Source organism: Bradysia coprophila, unplaced genomic scaffold (genome assembly GCF_014529535.1).
Source record: "Bradysia coprophila strain Holo2 unplaced genomic scaffold, BU_Bcop_v1 contig_415, whole genome shotgun sequence".
Taxonomy (NCBI): domain Eukaryota; kingdom Metazoa; phylum Arthropoda; class Insecta; order Diptera; family Sciaridae; genus Bradysia; species Bradysia coprophila.
Window position 1 is genome coordinate 1,664,236 of NW_023503670.1, and position 22,562 is coordinate 1,686,797.

A 22,562-nucleotide genomic window follows, 5' to 3' on the forward strand; every position below is an offset into this window, starting at 1 on the left:
TAACTTTTTCTCTTAACCGCCGCAGAATTCAATTCCTGAGGTTCAGTTCGAAGATGGGCTCTGTGGGATTAAGGATCTGGAATTTATTCCAGAAAAACAGTTTCTTACACTGTTGGAAATTCAGTCATTCGAAAAAGGTTACTTTGATGAAATTTGATTTTGTCGGTTAGTTATAATCCAGCTATCACGCATAGTCAGCCATCACTACGAATGATAGTCAATTATCACGGTGATAGTCAACGATCAAGGTAGCAGATAAGTAGCAGATTTCGCGCCAAATCATAAAAATTTACAAAATTTTATGAAAAACCAATTTTGAATCGTCATTCAAATGTATGGAAGGACATTTAAGTAGTATCAAACAGAAAACTTTATCTCCTGCAAGCTGATATTTCATACATTACGCGTTTCTGCATATAAACACAAACACATACATAACCACAGCCTATACGATTGGATAATTCACACATAACCCACCTAGGGTAAATTTACTTTCCATCTACATATTTGAAAAAAAAAAAAAATCGCCGAACGGAAGCGAACACGGGACCAGCAGCATATCAACCAAACATGCTGACCACTACGCCAACAAATCACATAACGAGATGCAATTGGTGTCGGTAGTGGTTCGTTAGTCACTTCTACATCGATCAAATAATCAGAGTAGTCGGAATGATGTGATTTGAACGAAATGTTGAGGTGGATAGTATATGTGTGTGAGTAAGTAAATAAAGGATTCTCTGTATAATGTTTTTTTTTTGTTGTGAATGCCTTTTAAAACAACTGCTTAATTAATTAATTTTAAATCCAAATTTTTGTGGTTATTTCGCTAATGTATGAAATATCAGCTTGCAGGAGATAAAACATTGTTCTACCTTGGTGTATATTTCTCGAATCACTTCTTATGTACAATTGTATATACACTCGCTGGCGCTCGTTATATACAATTGTACATACGAAGTTATTCTCGAAATATACACCAAGGTAGAAAATGTACTATTAAGACTTGAAAGAGTGAGGCCAGAGCGAAGCGAGGGCTGTAATTCCCACGAGTCGTGATATTTTATTCATGATTGGAGGTTTTGTGAATGTAGTAAATATCGGAGGACTTCCTTTTGGTACATGAGTTTACTTTTTATTTTGTAACATAGTGAATGAGTCCTCTAGTTGTCATACATTCGCATCACTTACTTCTGATTGACGTCTTGAACTACGTAAAATGTAACCTGACACGCGCAATATTAATGCTTTTTAGCCCTGTCATCGACTTAATGACTACTTTTACAAAATGTTGGTATCGAAAAGCGTGTGAGAGTTCACATTTTACGTAGTTGAAAAATGCGTTGTTTTAGCACCGTGTGCCAGATTACCTCACGCCGGTTGATTGAAATTGAGAATACAAAAAGTACTTTTCCAAAGAATTTGGACTTAGGCGAAGGTTTTTGTGATGCTTCGGTGATTTGTGATGCTTCGGAAGTTTAACAACGAAAAATAAAATGAATTTGATTTAAAATATAATCATAAAATTGTCAGTTAAGAGACCTGACCCGCCCAAAAGATGGGGCATAGTTATGTAAATACGTAGATTCATGATTTTGCTCACTTCTTTCTTCACTTTATTATTCTTCAATTCCCTAAGTATAACGTTAAAGTATGAGTGACCCTGCGTTTTGAATTGGTTAAAATTTGCTATTTTTTCAAACAATAAAAATATTGAACGGAGGCACTTTAACGGATTTATAGCATTTTATTCAGTTTCAAACTGAATAATGTTCACAGAACCGTTTACAAACAAAATATTATTTCAGAGATTTATTATATCAAGTCCCATACCAGACGAAAAAAAAAATATTTCTCCTTTCAACCATCTCTCTATTTATGGAATTATGGTCTGTAAATGTGCATACGATGTCTAAATTTGATTCCCAATGATCGGTTTTTTTTTTGAGTATTTTTTCATTTCCCAGATTTTACATTTGTAATAATAAATCTGCAATGTCTGTATAATCCGTGAAAATTTATCGGCATGAGACAACAAAAGACTGCAATTTTTCTTGTTCGCTCATATCCATTTTTCCATTGATGTGCAAACATTACATCAACATTAAAAAAATATATATGCAGAGCATTGAGTTTTTGCAAAGCTGAATGATTGAAAAATCGGAAAATGCACAAAAAGAAGATTATCGTGCAATGCATATTCGACAAAGAGTTTAATAGATATTTTCGTCACAAGTACGGAAAAGTCGAAAAGTCGAGTTTTAGTGACGTTTGTTGATCCGAGACGAAGCCGATGTCGATTACCACATGAAAACGTGACTTTCCAGTTTTCGTCCAGGTTACGTAGAATATTTTGGTATCGGATAATCTGGCACACGGTGCCAAAAAAACGCACTTTTAAACTACGTAAACGGTGAACTCGCAAGTTTATTGCTGCAAATGCTTTTTAGCCATGTCATCAACTTAATGACTCCTTTTACAAAAGGTTGGTATCGAAAAATCGTGTGCGAGCTCACCTTTTATGTAGTTGAAAAATTAGTTGTTTTAGCACTGTGTGCCAAATTACCCCACGCCAATATTTTACATGCTGATAGCACCGAAAAAGTGCTTCATTGATGAATTGAACGATTTTCGATGCAGGTATGTAAAAGTTATTTATCTACCAAAGTAGATAAGAAGGTATTTTTTCTCACTAGATGTCGATTGTCGACCCGAGGCGAAGCCGATTCTACTGTTCAAGTAGCCAAGAATGTGTTTTGGGTGGATGCTCTAATTCGAGATTTTCTCCATTTCAAGTGAAATATGGATACTGGCAGAGGTAACAGGTAGATTGCAATTGTCACTTATAAGATGACTTAAATTGGAAAATTGTAAACAGCTTCTACATAGAAAATGTATGAAGAGTTCGCTTATAAATCATAAGCTTTACGTCAACTTAAAATTGAAAATGAAAATCGCCAATATCCCGAGGGGTGACTCACTTCTAGATTAAATGGATTAAATGGATTAAATGGATTTAATGGATTCAATGGATTTAATGGATTAAATGGAATAAAAATTGGATTAAATGGATTAAATCTCGGATTAAATAGTAAAAAAGTGCATTTTACCAAATACTGTAAAAGTCTTAAAAATTGTTGATTTTGATCGACCCACGTACTACAACTCATACTACAATGTTAAAGAGCGAAAAAATCCACTTTTAGGAGTTTTTGGTGTAAAGTGGATTAAATAAATTTAATACAATTTTTAACAAAAAATTTTTTCCTATACCTCACGAGTACTTAAACGAGCTGGGGATCGTGCAAATCTATTTTTCGCAATTACTTTACAAATTAATTATTTCGGTAAAACTAAAAAAATTTTTTTGGATTAAATGGATTAAATGGATTTAATGGATTAAATGGAAGTCCGTCACCCCTCGCAATATCCTCTCTAGGAAAATTAGTAGGGTAAAAACGTGCAATGTGCTGCCATAGAGCATTTTACACTTTTAAAACTAAATGATGATTGCAGTGAAAATTGACGATACGAGAACCGACGACTATCCGAAGAAACAGCGACTTATTGAATAGTAGAGGTGAATAGTGGACGATTGTTCATTTACTCACCTTTTCTTCAGGAGGTCGTCATTTCTTCTCGCCTTTTGAAAATTTCGTACAAAGGAATATTCCCTCCTACAAAATCTTAGGAAACGGCGATTTTCTGATGGAAAGGTGATTTCTTGAAGAATCGGACCTATTACTCCCTGCATCTTCAGGAACTCGCCGTTTTTTTTTTAGAAAGTCGTCAGTTTTACATTGCATGCAATGATGATGCAAAGAGCAAAAATGAAATAAAGTTTAAATTTTTTGTTTTTTTGTGAAGCAAAAGTTAAAGTTGTTAAAGAAAAAAAAGTATTGTCACTCTAAAAATTTCAGTGTCATACTTGTCAAAATAAAGTGGTATTTTGACTGCGTCAAAACGACGTCCGTTTGCTAGATAGGGTATTGCAATCGCCCTAAACGTTCAGTCATTTCACAGTCACTAAATGTTTAGCTGTTCGGTGATGATTTAGTGATTACATCACACTCACGGAATTTTGAAAACCGACACATTTTCATTGTAAACCACAAAACAGAAAATGTGTCGGTTTTCAAAATTCCGTGAGTGTATTGATTATAAGATAGAAATATGGTCTATGTAAAAGTAGAGCGTTGAGAGCGAGATTCGAGCTCCGGGTTCAGAAGGACAACATAAGTGACTGTTCGATACTGATCTATCGTTCGTAGTTTCGCCTTACTGAATGCATTAAGTATATTTTTAGAATCTGAAAAACAAATTCAGAAAACATCCCATCCCTAGTAATTATTTGCCTATGTAATGATTGATGATATTATTTATTCTCTTTGATTATTATCTGTTTGTGTATATGAAACGAGTTTACATACGTAACAACATCTTTTTACACTCGTGTCACATTAAGTCAACATGAATAAAGAAATTCCACCGAGTAAAAAGGTATACGAAATATAATTTATTAAAATCAAGTAATATACCAACAAAAAACGCAGGTGTCGCATTGCGAAAATGTATACAATAATCCAAAGGAAAATAATAATAATTTCTGATGTTATTTTGTAAATTTCCATGAGTATAATGTATATATATATATATTGTTGCCGTATATAAATATAATATTTGAATGACATACCTACACAGCTCTTTATATATCGGAAAAGGGAAATAATATTATTTTGATGTTACATTATGTTAGCGACATTGATTGGTATCTTGAACTAAAATCGATATGCGGATGTCGAAATTGATGTGTGTATTCTGTCCGTACAAGATACAATGTAATCGATAGCCAACAATGGTTAACATTTTTGCAATATACCTTTGCAAACGTTCCGAATCACTATTATTGACCATGTTAAATATAAATATAAAGTGCAGACATAGATGTGTCAGTTGTACCGTTTAAAATTTTGGAATTTATAAGACATATCGATATTAAACTTCTTATGGCACTTCCGACCAACATCTTATTCATATCAAGGAAATGTTTAAAAATTAGCTACAATCAAGATAACATACGTTTTGTTTTGTTGCGCGTAGAATGTCCGACATTATGTTCGTAATTTGTTGTTTTTGTTAAGAAACCAAACACGAACTTTAGAAATTATATTTTCTTGGCGCATGATTTATAATTATGTGTTAAGATTGCCCTTGATCTATAAACATCGATAAATACGGTGGATTCTGGGATTCACCCTTCTCATATTGTTATTTTTCCAATATTTAGCCCCAGCTTTCCTTTCACTCATCCCCCCGGTATAATTGACCGGATTTATGGATGTTTTTCAGTTTTTATCCGATTCGAAAAGATTTTTGAAATCTGATCACTGGCTGCATAATTTCCTTTTAAAAACTTTATTCGAAGAAGTACTTTAAAAAGATAAATGCTAAAGCCAACGTAAGTTGTTAGTGTAGCTTCTTTGCAATCTTTTTTTTTTTGCAGAATTAAACAATGGAAAACTAAAATTTCTCAGAAATACGACGCTTCTGATACAATCTTGCTATTATTACAGTACGACCCTGGGTAAGATTAACAATACACTTTAGCTGCACTATTCAAAAAGAAACAAGTTGATGTACGTACGTGCCATCTTCATGCATGTACAATAAGACGATTTATTTGCGATATAGCAGCTACTTATGGTTCAGTTTTGTATCAAAAAATATTTACGAAACGTGTGTGACCATTCGGATAACATTCGGAGTATCATGAAGGTTGAATAAGGATTTGTAATATCCCGGTGCACTTACCATTTATACCACTTTACCCGTTCTCTTACGTTAAAGAAATATATCAACTTGATTGATAACTTCAATGCTATTCAGCTAAATTAGATTATTCTCATGCGAATAAAGTGGATAACAATTCTATCGAAATGATGCAACTTTTTAACGAAAATGGTTATTATTAATGAATAATTCAAATTTAACTTTATGTCGGCTTTTTCAACCATTTCCACATAAAATAAGTAAATTAGCATTCTTCAAACATAGAAAATTGAGTCGCAGGATTATTCTATTCTCCGATGAGACTTCGATGAGCACCATACTGTAACAATCACACATTCTAATGACTTACAAGTTGACGGAAATACGTGACACCGAATGTATATTTCGATCGACGGCACGATGAGTATCTTATGTTATCAATAATATGTAATTCGCTACTGTGTGTCACGAAAATATAAATGGTGGAATAACAAACATTGGAACATAAGTTGTATAAGTTGTATGTGTTGTTGTTATGTGAAAGTAACACATGAATGTATATTGTATATGCATCATATAGTATGTTTAAATTGAATTTGAAGCTCGTTCAAATGTAATACATCATTCTAAAGTCGAATTTCGTTCGTTCGGAAAAGCTTTTGTGCAGTTTTACACTTATTTCATTTCAAAGAAATGTCAGCCGAGGAATGTTATTATTGTGGAATATTCTTTAGAATGTAATACATTTTGTATAGAGAAAAATTGTTTTTTTCCCCGTACTTATACAAAATGGAGTGACTCCAATTCCTTTGCTATAAATATTGGCGTGAATAATACATTCAATAAGAATATGGTTTCATCGCATCACGGAGCCCACAAATTTACCTCCTCAGGCAATTACTATTAACGCATGAAATACTTGTTCGAACGTTACGTGTCGTTTCAATCCAGAAACACAATTAATTCGCAATTCGCTTGCGGAAGACTTACAATAATTGTAAAATTTGAAATCGTTTTGTAGATGAAGAGATGTGATGAGATTAGGCCAATATAAGGCAATAAGTCTCACGATTCTTATTTTCAAGAAAAGTTCCTAATAACCACCGTAAACGGACCAGACGTGGTGGCATTCATATGTTACCAACAGCTCTGACTAAAGTACCAAAATCGTACCAAAATCAATGTTTAACGAAGGAATAGTAGATTACAGTGGATGTGGCGGAAGTAATTCGTTACATGAGGGATCCATTTTGTGTGTCCAACTCACAAGTGTGTATTTAAGCTCGAGTGTTTTAATCAATTTGCTTTGAAAACTGTTATTTTGACAAGTTTAGAGTCAAAATAACAGTTTTCAAAGCAAATTGATTAAAACACTCGAGCGAGATTGCGGGTTCACAAATTGATCTTGAATTAACGAATTACTTCACTGCAGGAATTCCCTTCAATAGAATCAATAGAACTTTCAGAAACTAAACAGCTTATTAATCCGGACCACATTCAAAAATGCACAAAAAAGTCCAAACGAGCCATACTTTCATGCAATATACATAATCTTACTGTAAGATGGCTGTAAATGTTCTTATTGCTTTGCAAACGACCGTGCAATAAATAAAACAAGTTCACAAGATCCTTATTTATTGCACTGGTCAAATGCCTTCCAATAAATATTCGTAGGTGGTTATCCATAATCTGTAAATCTATCGAAGATTTCTTCAAATAGCTCACGAATATTCTATAAATTTTAATGAAATATGTGATAGCTCTGTTATACATTTTGGCAATATACTTTATGGGCATACAAATAACGTATTAAATCAAACACCATTTCGAATTGGAATAAATTAATTCAAACGACCCAAACACACACTTGGAATAAACAATTTACTTACACAGAGTGTAAGAAAAACGTTTCCATTTTGTGTGATGTGTGTGTGTGGTGGATTATACTTTTTTTTGAGAAATGTAACTCAAGTTAATGATGATTAATTCGTCATTTGGGACAGAAATAAAATTCCCATCAAGTCTGTAATGCATGGCTGTTTAGCATCAATTTGTAAACAAAGATGGTAATTAACGCTCTAGGAGGTTATTACATTTTGTTTAACTTTGCTCAATAATTTTTCCCCTTCGTTATTCCATTTTTTTTGTTATTGGAACGAATTGGTTCTTATTGATTTAGTGAAAGATTAAATGAAAATAAATGGAGAAAGGGCGAAATCGTAGGGTATGCGCGGGTTGCGAATTATAAGGTAACAGATGGTTTCAAACTTTTTGAGGGAGCAAAGTGAAAGAAGGAAAAAAAATCGAGACAATAGTCGAATAGATTAATATTGGTTCAGGGTTTGGCTATGTAAATTGAATTCGCAAATAAATTAACGGTATTCGAATACCATAAGACCACAAAAAATTTAAAAAAACATTATCGGATGGGAATTCAATTAGTAATGAACATCTCTTTAGTTTAGTTTGCTGGAAAATAAATTAGCTTCATTTGTTTTCACACAGATTTTTCATGCACAAAACTTTTCAGAATTTGCATAAAATTTCAATTGCGAAAGTTTTAAATGTTTTTCTAAAAGAAACATTCTCGTTCTTATACACAAACTGTTTAAAAGAGTTGAAAAATGTCTTCTTTTCGTTCAGCGTTCTTTACATGAAACGTCTGAATCTATAAGAAACGCAGCAATATTCTTTAATTTGAGTAGTTTTCTGACTCGTGAATGTACCCATAAGACATTTTTGCATAAAAATCACAAATGCTCCAATCGTGCATAGTGGGACGGTAGCACCTGTACAAATAGACTGAAGTTTGTTTGTTTGTTTATTCCGATAAATATACAGGCCACTACCCTAATTACATATTAACCGTTAAAACGCATTCACTTGAAATGTGCCGAATCCTGACATTTTGCTAAGCCCTAAGTGTCAGCCCTTCCAAGTGAGGGCGATATAAGTTGTCGTTATTAAATCATTAAATTCATAGTCTCAAAAGGAGATTAGAGCGAAAATCAAAGAAAAGAAGAGAAAAAATTAAAGAGAAAAAGATCTTACATCCATTGATGAAACTGTAACTCTTAAATCTCATAGAGAGACTTAACTCGGTTCTTAACCTGTTACAGACGGCTGTCATCTGTTATCAACAACGACAGTAATAATAAACGACTACAGCTCTGACTACAGAGTTCTTATATAGCGAAAAGCATGTTCAAAACAAATGAAGTAAAAGATTTCTGAGATCAATCTCTGAAAATCTTCGATCAAATGAAGTAATAGACCAGATAGTAAAACTGTTAATATGCTTTCCGTCTGTGACAGGTTAAACACAGAAAAATTCGGTTCCAGTATGTCAATCGAAGAATAGTATTCATTGTGGTTGCTCTGAAGTCCATACATAGGGGAATTGCGCTGAATATTTGATTTTTTGTTGAACGGTAGGTAAAAAGTTTGCTGGTTGCAGGTGACTCGAGATGGGCGATTAAAGTTGAGTGCAGAGCTCAGGGTTGAGTCGATGTTACCGTGAACCAGTTTATGGAGCAAAAATTCATCGAACTGTAGTCGACGCGTTTCGAGTGATTGTAAGTTCAGTTGCTTCAGTCGAGTGTGGTAATCCGGTTTTATCCAATGGAATTTGTAGTAATGGAGCATGCGGGTGAATTTTCGCTGTACTCTTTCAATACTGTCGCTGTACATGTTGTAGATGGGATTCCAGATGGAACAGCAGTATTCCAATCTGCTTCGCACGTATGCAATGTATAGTACGATGAGACTTTTCGGTTACCTGAAGCATTTGGTTGATCGGAAAATGAAACCAAGCATTTTGTAGGCCTTCCTGATGACATTATCGATGTGTTCCTTGAAGCTGAATTTGTCGTCGAATATTACGCCCAAGTCAGATTTTACGGTTAGGGGTGCTAGTTCCGAGTCATCGATGTTGTAGACGAAGCTGGTTTTGTTTCTTTTGTTCGAGATAGTTAAACTGAAGCATTTGTCGATGTTCAGGCATAAGTTTCGCGTACTACAACAATCTTTTAGTGAATTAATGTCCTCTTGGAGAAGTTCGCAGTCGTCTTCGATATTAATTTTCATGTACAGCTTCAAGTCATCAGCGAAGAGCGATGAGTTTGCTGATTTAAATACCGTTGGCACGCTGTTGATAAAGATCAGTAACAACAATGGGCCAAGTATTGATCCTTGTGGAATTCCGGAAGTGGGAGAGATGTTCGTCGATTTAGTGTCGCCTATGACGACAAATTGCGACCGATTTACCAGGTAGGATAAGTTATACATATATATCACTTGTACATATAGCATCAAGTCCTTGGATAAAGGACTTTTTCACTTAAAAACGAGCCGTCAGAACAGTCGGAGCGTTTGCTGCGACTGAGCCCCGTACAAACCCGTACATCTATTGCGCACGTGACCCTACTTCGTCCGTCGCCCTACTCTTACCGTAAGCCTATTGCGCCCGTAAACGTCGTAAAATTCTTATGCAATGTGTACGTCTTAAAAATTGCGCATAGCGCAATTACGAAGCCCCGTACGACGTTCCTTTCAAAAGTAACACAAACTACACTTCCCACTGATCAGTGATTTTGGAATTATCATTTTCACCTATTTATATTGATTTAAAAAAAATCCAAAATGGCGGCCGACGGCCATTTTGTTAGGAGGTGGAAAGTACAACGGCTGCTTTACATTCGTTAGTACCTTTCAAACAAAAAAAAATTCATGAAATTCGGTTAAATTTTACTCGAGATATTAACAAAAAACACCACCTTCACTGTACGGCCGAGTAGCCACATATAAGCTCACTCCAAGAGACCTAGCTCACGCTCCGGTAAACCGAATTTCATAAACTTTTTTTTCCCTGATTGGTACGGTCAATACCTATCTAATAAATCAAAATCCATCTAAATCCGTTCAAATTTGACTAACCTACAAGCAAAAACGGATTGCCGCCCTGTACCTAGTTCACACCAAGGGGTCTAACTCACGAGTCGGTCATCCAATTTCCATAAACTTTTTTTTGTGGATAGGTATTGTAAATACCTTTCATTTGATGTCTCACTTACAAGTGTAGCCTTTAAATGGCCAGAGAAATCTTTGGAAAACGTTAAAGCACTTATGGGGCCCCAGCTCTGGAGGGGTCGACCCAAAATCGCCCATCTTCGAACTTAGCCTCACTATTTCAACTACCTTTCAGGGAAATTTTTTTTTTTTGAAATCGGATTTGATTTACTCAAGATATCGACGTGACAGACGGACAGACGGACAGACGGACAGACGGACAGACGGACAGACGGACAGACGGACAGACGGACAGACGGACAGACGGACAGACGGACAGACGGACAGACGGACAGACGGACAGAAGGACAGACGGACAGACGGACAGACAAAATTTTTATTGCGGATTCGTTATCTATGAACATAGGCAAACACTTTGCCCTTACCGTCTGCTTCGAATTCCATCAATTACACACGGCATCGTAATCCTATAAGCCCCTTCGTACTTCGTACGGGGCTAAAAACCTTTTCCTTCGGTTTAGAGGCTACTAACCACGACGATTTCAATAAATCGTTACAAACGCCCAAAAATATCGGCTTATAATCACTATCTATACTTTCTATAAATCAAAATGCTGGTCCAAACTTATCGCTTATTATTGTCTCCCTTACCGATAGTAGAAGACTATCAAAGGTATTTGCAGTCAGAACATTCCGCTAAAACCAAGTGTGTATGAAGTGCCTTGGAGAAATTCAAGCAGTCCACTAAAGGGATCTGACCCACCCAAAGGTCCGGCCAAGTAAATAACCACAACTATTACACAAAATATTCTGTTATGTAAGTCATGAAAAGCGTCCACTTTTCGCCTTCGTTGACTCCATGCCTGCAAATAGTTATAGCACAGAAATGATTATTATGCACCATGACATTGCTGTGAAATCGTTTGCTATTTTACAGAGAATCTGGCATCTGGCTTGGAGCGTTATAAAATATTTACAAATATGCATGGACGACGAAAAATGTTAAATGGAATGTTATAAAGAATGTCAAGTACAGTCACCGAAAAAAGGTAGCTTGAAAAGTGGAAGGTATAACTAATGACCAACAGTGACAAGAATAAAGAAATCGTTACCAACTATTGCACAAAGCTAGAGCACTTTGCCTTCAGGGTGTTTGTTATGCAATATTATTGCAAGATTTTGGTAGAATAATATCGAGCAACGGGGTATACATTCGTTTGAAAGAAGAAGTTAAATAACAATACCATACAAACGTAATCGTCAGCGAATGAATGGAACAATGGTCTTTGATTGCTATATAACAAATGACTTGGGTTTTTATTCGCTTCAAGAAATTTGACGGTTTCTTATAATATTTTACTTAGATGTTTGAATGGCTGTGGCTTTTACTGTTGAGTAAATAGTCTTGCCAAAATTTAATTTTGTTCTTGTATAGAGCTTTAAGTTGTCTGACATTTTTCTGTTTGCTCAATTACAAGAACGAGCAACCCATTCGTTCATGAATTCATAAAAAATTAACTTATGCCTTTCGTAGACTTTGTATTTATAGAACGCGAATATATTCGGATCACAGAACAAAATGACTTAATAATTATACTATTGGCTGAGAATATAAACCAACCGAACTCTCGACAACTACTCGAATCCAGTAAAAAATACGAATAAAGCTTCGTGTTGTACGTAACAACATACAAAATAATAAAGGATACAAACAGAAGTACTATATCTAACAGTTAATTTAAAATAAATATTATTCTAAGATGTTTACCATTCATGCATGATAAACCAACAACCGCAACCGTTATGTGGTATTTGTAAGTATATAGCAAAATACTTCAACCATTTAGTAACACTCTACACTCACCTCGTGCTCGTGGTTTTGTTAGCAACTTCTGAACAATGTGGTCGTATGCGATCTCCTCTGCCACCCCAGAATCTTTCACCAATTTTTCCTTCACCGCAATACAAATATCGTGCTTTGCCAAGAGGTCCTCCAATTCTTCGAATGCCTGTAAGTATTTGATTGGTTTATGGTTGCTGTTATGGTCATGAATGGATTTTAACTAGCGGCTTGTGTCTTAAATTTATTGCAGTCGAATGGAAAATGTTTTGAATTAGCGAACAAATTGTCTAGATACGCTTTTGAAGTAACCACCAATTATGTTATCTCTTCATAATTTTGTTGGATTTTTCCGGAATACGACTCAGATTCGGGTCATATAAAATTTTTGTTAGATTGTTAGATTGAAAACCGGAAACTGAGACTGAAACCCAACGCCTGAAAATTTCCAAAGTCCAACAACCGAACACGCGATAAACTATGAGTCTAGATTCGGGTAGGGAACTAGACAAAACAAATGGCTTTAAGGTTACACTTATCTGTTATAAAACAGGCACAAACTTCAGATGAAACATCAAACGACAGAAATAATCCTGTCTGTGTGTTTATATGTTCCATTATGTTAATTGGACTTGAGAAGAAGAAAAGATTGGACTTGATTAGTATTATGTAATCGAATAATGAAATCATTTCCGGGAATTATACTCTGTATAATAAGTGAGCTAACGACGAGCTGTGGGTGTTACGCACGTTTTTAGAGAGGAACTTTTTAGATAACACAATTTAACATATTCTTTCACGAACATAATTATTTAATAATTTGTTTAATATAATCAGTTTATGAAACAATTTCAAAGAAATTAGTTTGTTGTTTCAGCCATCAATTATAGCCGCAAACGAACTAAAAATAGATAAACGAAATGGAAAATGATTTTGATAGAATTTTCATTAATACGGTTTCGAACCTCAAACATATTGGCTCCTATTGGCATATACGCCTGAAGTAATCTCTCAACGATTAAAATTAATATTTTACCACAAAGCAAAATGTTGTACAGAATCCGATTAAAATTTTAATTTTCCGACATCAAGTCAAAAATCTCTTTTTGCTCCTAATTGACTTGATAAATTCGAGGATGCTTTCAAACTCAAAAGTATTTGGAAATGTTTATAAATTTACACAAAGACTGTTACCGTGTGTGTATTTGTGGTAACAGCACAATACTTTTCAAAAAGCTCATATCTCACCTTAATTCCGTAATTACTCTCTTCATATATTATTGATATGTAGCTCCATCCCATGCGTCTAACAATATCCACCATTGCCTTCACCTGGTAATGATCGGATGGAATCGTTCGTGAAAAATATTCGAAACGCTGTTTGTTACTTAACTCGGGGCTGGTTGAGAAAAACGAAACCTGCGAAAATTGAAAATTTATTAACATTTCCATAACATAAACACACTGAGGGGGAGCGAAGGTAAAATTGTATATTATTGTTAAAAAGTCTATATTATATGGCATGGTGTAATATGTGCAGGGGTGGAAAAGCTTTACAATTTTTCTTAATTTAAGTATAGTCTTTCACGGTTCTATCAAAATACAAAGTTCGATATTCATATACATTGCATAACATGAAAGTTTTCAATTTATTTTTCTGGGAAATTATGCATCACACAAAAGTAAGTTCATAACTTAGTAGTAGTAACGTTGAAAAAAGAACCCTTCATTGCGCGTTTCCTATTTGTACTTTGTACAGAGTACATTATAATAACATTGATAAGCTCTTTCCATATTGTCATAAATAATTTTTGTTATTATACTTTATTATTTTACTTTATTCAGCTATAGCGCAGACGGAGCATGTAACATGGTTTTAGTATATTTTTTCAAGCATGAGAAATATTCAATTTTTTTTGTGCAATTTGTTTACCTTTGTATCGTCATTTCATTGACTGAATAATCAATGAGTTTCATATTTAATGAAGACAAACTGCATGGAAATACAACTTTTTTTCAAAAAAAATAATATTTAAATTACAGCTATAAATCGACTGTTACATGTACAATGTATAATTGGATTGCGAGAGAAAAGCGGTTTATGAAAGCAAGCCAGAATTTGTACGGAAGTATGATTATAAAGAGATAGTAAAAATACAAACTTCTATTTCCGTTTTCTTTTTAATCTAGCTACTCATGGCTTATCCTGGAAAGCCATTCAAAGGAGTACAATAAAAATGAAGCATTCATGGATATTATTCAATGGATGACTCGAAATAAAAATCAAAAGTCGTATTTTCGTGTGTTTTGGCTTCGCCTCGCATCATCAAAATTCACATTGTTGTATAAATGAGTAGTGTACAACGCCATCTTACAGAAAATAGTTATTTCCATATCAGTGGTGGACGGTAGACTTTAGGCAATTTCGCGAGTTGTATCCCGAACGAAGTGATTATTACAGTGGGTTTTTTAGTTCTGAACATTTTTGCGATTTTTTAGAGTTTAAAAAGTCAATAAATTATGTCCGAGCTGGGTACAACTTGATTGATTAGGAACATCGATGACTTTTAAAACTCTGATAAATCTAAAATTGAGTTGAACAAACGGTAGTTCCGTAAGTACATTGAAATTTTTGAATATTTTCTTTTAGAGAACCAAAAAATATTACGGTGGACGTCGAACCGGTGAATTTTAATATTATGCTGATACTCTCACTTCGCACTGATTTAATAACAACGTTAATTAGTTAGCATGCATGGTACTATAATACAGATTTTGTAATTATCTTTTGTTGGTAAATTTACTTTATGGTACTATATACAGACTACGTAGGAAATGATGTGTAAAGCTGTATTGTACATTTATGCATCACTGTAGGTGTAGATTACGTACGTATAATCCTTCACGTAATCGCAATCCTCAATTACAATTACGTATCACCTTTTTTGCGAAATTTGAATATGTATAATAGGGTTACACCGCCATTGACTACATTGTCGTGTGGATGTGAAATTAAAACATCGTCAGCATCGTATTTTAATCCTAATTAACTCGAAACAATTTGAATTCTAATAAAAGTCTTTTGAAATTGAAATTTTATTCATTAAATTCAGATGTGATGTACAAGTTAATCTCACTTTTCAAATTTTCATATGCGAGAAACAGTCAAATTCGTGTCGCATTATATTTTCCAAAAATCTAACAAAAACTGGCAGTTTTATTGGTGGGAACGTAAATAACATTAGGGCTTAATAAAAGACCTAATTCCAACTTTTATTTAGTCATTAGATGAGAGAAGGGACCTAATCAATTTTGTACAAAAGCGCTTTTTCTTCAAAACACATAATATAAATTGGAGGCTAAAATCACAAAACAACAACCACACAATTTTTGGTATATTAGGTTGTATATGCTGTGTCTTGTATAATGTAATTCAAAGCCATTTTTTGGTTATCTCCATTCCGTACAGAATTGCTCGAGGAGTACTTGAATGGTACGATTTTGTTCCCCCTAAAGGTTACGAGTAGTGAAAAAGATATTTATAAATATATACATGAATTCACAGAGCTACTTGAAGTACACAAGAGTTAATTTTGATTGAATGGGCTGATACTAAAGAACGAAAGACATTATAATAAATTTTCGTTGGTATTTTATTATTTCAGCATTATATTATGAAATACACAACACTACATCTACAGAACACATCGGCACCGAAGAGTGGTGTGTACTGTTGTACAGACAGTAGATAAGTAATTAATTACTTAAATTCGGCACAAAGGATGGAGATTTACAATTATGTTCTGAAATTGTTTATTCATTTTTATGCTGAAATCAACAAACACAAAATGTTCATTCAAGCAGACTGACATCCACCATACTTGCAATTTTATTGCCTAAATCAGAATATATATACATCAGACTAAATGGTTTTTGTAAATTGGAGTTTGATTAATGAGTTAACTGTTACATACACAATTAAATCTGATTCGGGGTGTGTCAATTAAAATTAATTGAAGGTCATCTACAGGCAAACTTGAACGGCTCAATGAACGAACTACAAAATAAAGTAATTAAAAGTCAAAAATCGTGTAGTCAGCCGCCTGTTAAAACATAGATTGGTCGCTTCGATTTACTTAGAAGAATTGTCTGAAACTTCATCGAAAAAGCGTAACAACCCCTTTGCTTTATACACTCTGAGAAATACCAGCTAACATAAATAACAGCTGGGTTGTGTGGGAGAAAATCGTTCCAACTTTGTATGTAATTCTATCCCAAGCAGTGCTGGCAACTTAGCTCTTCTCTGTTTAAACTGAACGTTGTTGTATGTACTTCAAATGAGTACGCAATGAAATCTGACCTACAACGTCAAGTGTCATAATAAAGTTTTTTCGTTTTCCAATCGCCGGTGAAGAACATCAGTAAAAGTATCATATTATGTAAAAGAAGTTTCAGCTGCACGTAGATTAATTTTTTTTTATTCAAGGTCATCTGTTGGAGGCAATCTTGGTTCTCTTATGTATAGTAAAATTAGTGTGAAACTAAAGAAGTAGTAGATTATGTATAAAACACTCAACGTTACTTCACAAAAATAGTAACTGAATTGGAGTAACTACGCTCGTCATTCAAGGAAGGTTGAAGTTGACTAGGATAAACATTCTAAAAAAAATTGTCAGTTAACTTCCGTATCTTATCCTACGACAAATTTCATTAGAATTTTCAATTAGTTTTTCCCATTTTAACGAGATTCACTGATCGCTCATCAGCTGTTTCACTTACTTTCCAAACCGAAAACATATCCACTGTATTACATTGTTCGTATAGCTTCATGATTTATATATCCTCATTCCTCCCGTTTTCCAAATTTTAAACATAAATTCGATTATAGTCACTTCATTTTGTTTGAATTATTGATTAGACTGGAAGGCAGCTGGAAAAGTGTTTTTACTACACGATCCTCCATACAATTCATAAGCTCAGTTTTTTCCCATCGTTAGCCCATAGCGGAAAAAGTTTACAAAATGTCGTTGTTTACACTACATAGAACATTATTATAAAATGTATTTAGAAAATGTTTTTCGGATGTAACAGGGATAAGGAAAAGTGGAGATTAGGGTCGGGCGTGGGCTGAAAACAACGGATGGTTGAGTATTTTAACAAAATTTTATTCTATTATGCGATAAACATATTCAATTTCCAATCTTATACATATTTGGGAAAAGGTTTGTTATACAACCCTGTCCGATGCCAGGGAACATCAATAATATTAATGTCATTGCCAGCATCTAAAGAAACAGGGTGGAAGTTATTGTTTTCGGATGTTGAAAGTTTTAAAACAAATTGATTTCGCTCTTGCTACACTTTGTGCATGAAGATAATTTGATAATTTTTGGTATACGCTTGAATTCGATTATATATTTTCTGGATGAATTGAAGATAACATTAATAAATTTTTGTTGTACCGCTATATCAGGCTTTCCCATCTTCAATCGGTTTTATTCGGGACGTTTTTATGATAATATGGTGCTAAGAAAAAATACATTTCATTTTGGCGGTATGTCCACCCTTTTGTCGGCAGTTGATACACATTATGTTTCACAGTATATCATTTCGTCACAGACCCAGGGGAAAAAAAATTAATAAAAGCAATTAATCATGGATGAAATTTAATCAAAGTTAGAGTATATCTGGGTGGATGTGTAGATACAGCGGTAATTAATTATAACGTATCACAAAGATACACGAAGAGTTTAGACAATTGGACATGAGGGACAAACAAACCTAACGGCTGATGCTGGATGGATGTATCACAATGTGAATTTGTTAAATATTTAACTTTATGCCTAAGAGCATTACATGAAGCGAACAATATTCTGATGTTTTACATGTTCTTTGATTTGCTTTCTCGCTTAATTAATTGCAGACAATAAATCATAATCAAATGAGAAAGTAAGTGAGTAATAATATAACAACACGGTACTCATTCGTTGAATATATCACACACCATTTGCACACATGCAATTATTTATTTCGAAATCAAATCTGGGTATACATTCTGAATGCTATGCAACCGTAATAATTTCAATTATGGCGCAAATATAATTGGAACATTTGAAAACAAAATTGCAGTTTATCCAAACGTAATACCACTGTGTCTCGTTGCATGAGAAACTCATGATATTTATAATTAAATGTTGTTGAAAGTTGGATTAATTCGAAAGATGATGGGAAGTGTGTTCTGGTGATCGTCAATATATTTGAGTAAAATGAAATTTGTTACTGGTAAGCTTTGAAATTATAAAATATTCAGCAGTGGACTTATTTCAGAATGGTATGGATTGCGTTCATATAACATTTAACCGTAAATAATACACAGGAACCACATAAAGTGAAATTGTTGTTGGAAAACTTTTAGAATTCCTTCTTCATAAATGAAATCTTTGAAAAATTCTTTTAAAACATCAATTTTCAGAGAGGGAAATCTCATGAGACTGAACAACCACAACAACAAATTACAATAACTCCAATCTTTATTCGTTGTCATCAAGAGATTAGGATTACGAAATTGTTCGTTTGTTACCTCAAAAAAAAAAAAATCATAAAAAGAATCACTTAACGTGATGTGTGTACTCTGCATATGTGGAATTAGTTATATATTTAGGTAGACCTGAACATATACACAAATTATTGAACTCTCTTGGGGAAATCTTCTTCAACATTCACTTAAGCCGCACATGTCGGAGAAAACATGAAATTCATGTTAAAATGAAATTTAAAGAAAACAAAATTCTTCCGATCAGGTGGATTGAATGGTTTCATTTTATTACATTTTTTTGTTTATTGGCCCAGTGCTGGGATATCTTTTTTGTCAGATTTTGTGTGTTGGTACGGTAATAGGAAAGTGGTTAGAATATTGCCATGATGTTGAGTAGTCAACGTAATGCTTCGCCTTTTTTTAAAAAGTAATTCAAAAGTTGGGAAACGAACAATTTCAAGTGAAAATAGGAGGCCTTTAGATTTTATGTGAAAAAGAAATCCCATCTGCTTTTATTTCATTCTCTTCTTTTCTAATTACTTTTTTGTTAACAAGAGTCGTATATTCAACTTCACATCGATTTTGTGTTCTCTTTGTCAGTTGGAAAAGAAAGCAAGTTGCAAGTAGCGTCCATTGATTGTTCGTAGACACATTTGTTGTGATTAATTAATTTATTACAAATTCGACTACGGTCCACACGGGCACATAGGTTTCATGTACAATCGCTAAAACGAACTGGTGTGCAAACATGTCTTCCTTCGACTTCATTTATTTTCTTTACCACAAAAAATTGTGTGTCCGAGTAGACCATTTTTTTCCCCAAGTCTCAACGATCGATTTTACACCTGCTAAAATTCGTAGAAGTTTGTCATAAGACCACGTTGGTTAGAGAGGGTGCATACGTTATTTTGCACCAGCTGGTGCAAAATAACGTATGCACACCAGTTTGTTTTAGCGATTGTATTTCTTGTCAGCTAATGACCTTTAATAATACAATTATTTCTCCAATAACGGTAAGGGCAATGTGTTTGCCAATGTTCATAGATAACGAATCCGCAATAATTTTGTCTGTCCGTCTGTCCGTCACGTCGATATCTTGAGAAAATCAAATCCAATTAAAAAAAAATTTAGTAGGTAGTTGAAATAGTGAGGCTAAGTTCGAAGATGGGCATATTTGGGTCGGCCCCTGGTAAGTTAGGGCCACCTAAGTGTTTCAATGTATTTTGGGGATATCTACGGCAAAATAAACGATTGAAATGTAAATAGACCGGCAAACGATAGGTATTGTTGATACCAATTCAGGAAAAAAAGTTCATTAAAATCGGTTGAATGGACCGTGAGTTAGTGCCCTAGAAGTAAAAGGCTACCGGGCCCTAAGTGTTTTTTGCACAAAAATCGAGTAAATTTCATCCGTTCTTCCGAATTTTTGTTTCATTTGGACGGTAATCGAACACCGAATAGAATGTTGTTGAACAAAAATTACGTTTGAGTCCTTGGACTAAGGCCGGTACTAGGGCCCTATGTGTATTTTACATATAGCTCGAGTGAATTCCATCCGTTTTTCCTAATTTTTGTTTCATTTGAAAGCTAATCAAAGGCCGAAAAAAAATTAAATTTGGGTCATTGGACTAAGGTTGCTACTAGGGCCCTATGTGTATTTATACTCAATAAATTGAAATTTTAGGACTATTTGAAGTTTTCGTTACATTTGAAAGTAACGTCGTACGGGGCGCTATGCGTAATTAGTGACAGGCGCACTAGGGTCACGTACGGAATAGATATACGGGTTCGTACGGGGCTCAGTCGCAGCAAACGCTCCGACTGTTCTGATGGCTCGTTTTCAAATTGGATACACGGCTATTTCAACCTTCTCGACGCATAGAATATTTATTCGATGCAAACGATTGAGCTACGGTATGTCTCGGAAATAAATAGATTTTATTTATAAAATTATTTTTTTCATAATATAAACACTAAATATATAAGCATCAGGAGTCAATACAGCAATGATTCTTTTTCTTGAAAGCTTCCCACGTATATTAGGTGTAACAATTGTTGTAAATAGTTGATGTAAAATTTATTTTGGTCACAATTCTGGTGTTTCAACGTCTTTGAAATGCATATTTTTGACTAAGTCCGTTTGTAGCCGCGATAAAAAGACATTTGACCTGGTGGGTAGCTAGAACTACATGTTTGGCCACATTTTTGATCAATAGAATGTCTGAATTTCAGACTCTGAAATCACTCGGAAATCGAGGACATGCGGCTGTACTTTCTGAAATTTCAACTAACTTATTCGATCCGATTTCGAGGCAGATCATAGAACAATTTTTTGCTTACAATCATGCTCTGCGTCGAGATTAAAAACAACTTGTCTGGATACTACCTAGCTAAACTAATTTCGTAACTAAATCGATCAAGTGTCAGAAACTGTTAAGAAGATAGAAATATTCGGCAACAATGTAAAGTTATATCACGCTCACCTGTGGTATGCGAAATAGTCTTAATAAATTCGCAACTTGAATGCTCGTAACCGATGAGGCAGCACCAACCACACCAGATATAACTTTCCTCACTTGTGTTTTATTGCAATGGTATTCAGCTCCATCAATATTGCTGATAGAACCTGAAAAATTGAACGATTTATATATAAAACAAGTTTGTATGCTGGGGAGTTTTCTATATCGGAGAAATGATAATTATTTTGTTCTGTATAGACGGGGGCAACAAACATCTATAATTCAATAGAAAATAATGGAAGAGGATTAAATTTCAATTATAAAACATTTCAAATTCAATGGTTTTAGGTCGGAACACGTCCGATTTGTACGAGTGGTATAATAATATCAATGTAATGGCGTGATAATTGGTTTGAAAAGAAATGTTAAGTGATTTGTGACTCCTGAAATAACCTGGAAAATATAGCGTAAATAAATGCACTGCACAATGTGTAGTGTAGTACACATAATAAATATATACAGTCAAAGAAGGTGGTATAGAAGCACAATGTGTGTATGTATCTAATATGATTTTAGTTATGCTTTTATCAATGGTAGACATCACGACATGACCTATAAACGTAAACGTTAGTTGAACATATCATACAATTCTCCGATTAATAATAGAATTTGCAAATATTACTTTAAGAACCTGTCGTAAACCTCAACGATATGTTCGTGACAGACACTACTTATATATGTGGAAAGCGCTTTAATAGACAATTTACTTGAACTTATTACAATCGGAATGGAGTTTAATTCCCTTTATAGTAGGGGAATTTTACGATATGCCAGCAATTATTGTGAGCGGTAGCTTTTCGCTATCCAACTACAACTTAGTCGTGTAGCTGAACTAAATGAAAGTGAATTGTCAATTTTGCTCCTCCATAAA

General features: G+C 34.2%; 1 protein-coding gene and 1 long non-coding RNA gene across 2 annotated transcripts in view; one reads left to right on the plus strand and one right to left on the minus strand.

The window, feature by feature from the left end:
- LOC119082281 (metabotropic glutamate receptor 2-like) overlaps positions 1 to 22,562 on the minus strand; it is a 152,666-nt gene that overhangs the window by 33,075 nt on the left and 97,029 nt on the right. The window contains exons 2-4 of the mRNA XM_037191757.1: positions 21,656 to 21,798; positions 13,886 to 14,056; positions 12,662 to 12,806 (exon numbers count right to left, since the gene is read on the minus strand). Of these exons, the coding sequence (XP_037047652.1) occupies positions 12,662 to 12,806; positions 13,886 to 14,056; positions 21,656 to 21,798 (459 nt within the window). The remainder of the gene's footprint in view (positions 1 to 12,661; positions 12,807 to 13,885; positions 14,057 to 21,655; positions 21,799 to 22,562) is intronic.
- LOC119082283 overlaps positions 1 to 22,562 on the plus strand; it is an 85,699-nt gene that overhangs the window by 29,137 nt on the left and 34,000 nt on the right. The window lies entirely within an intron of this gene.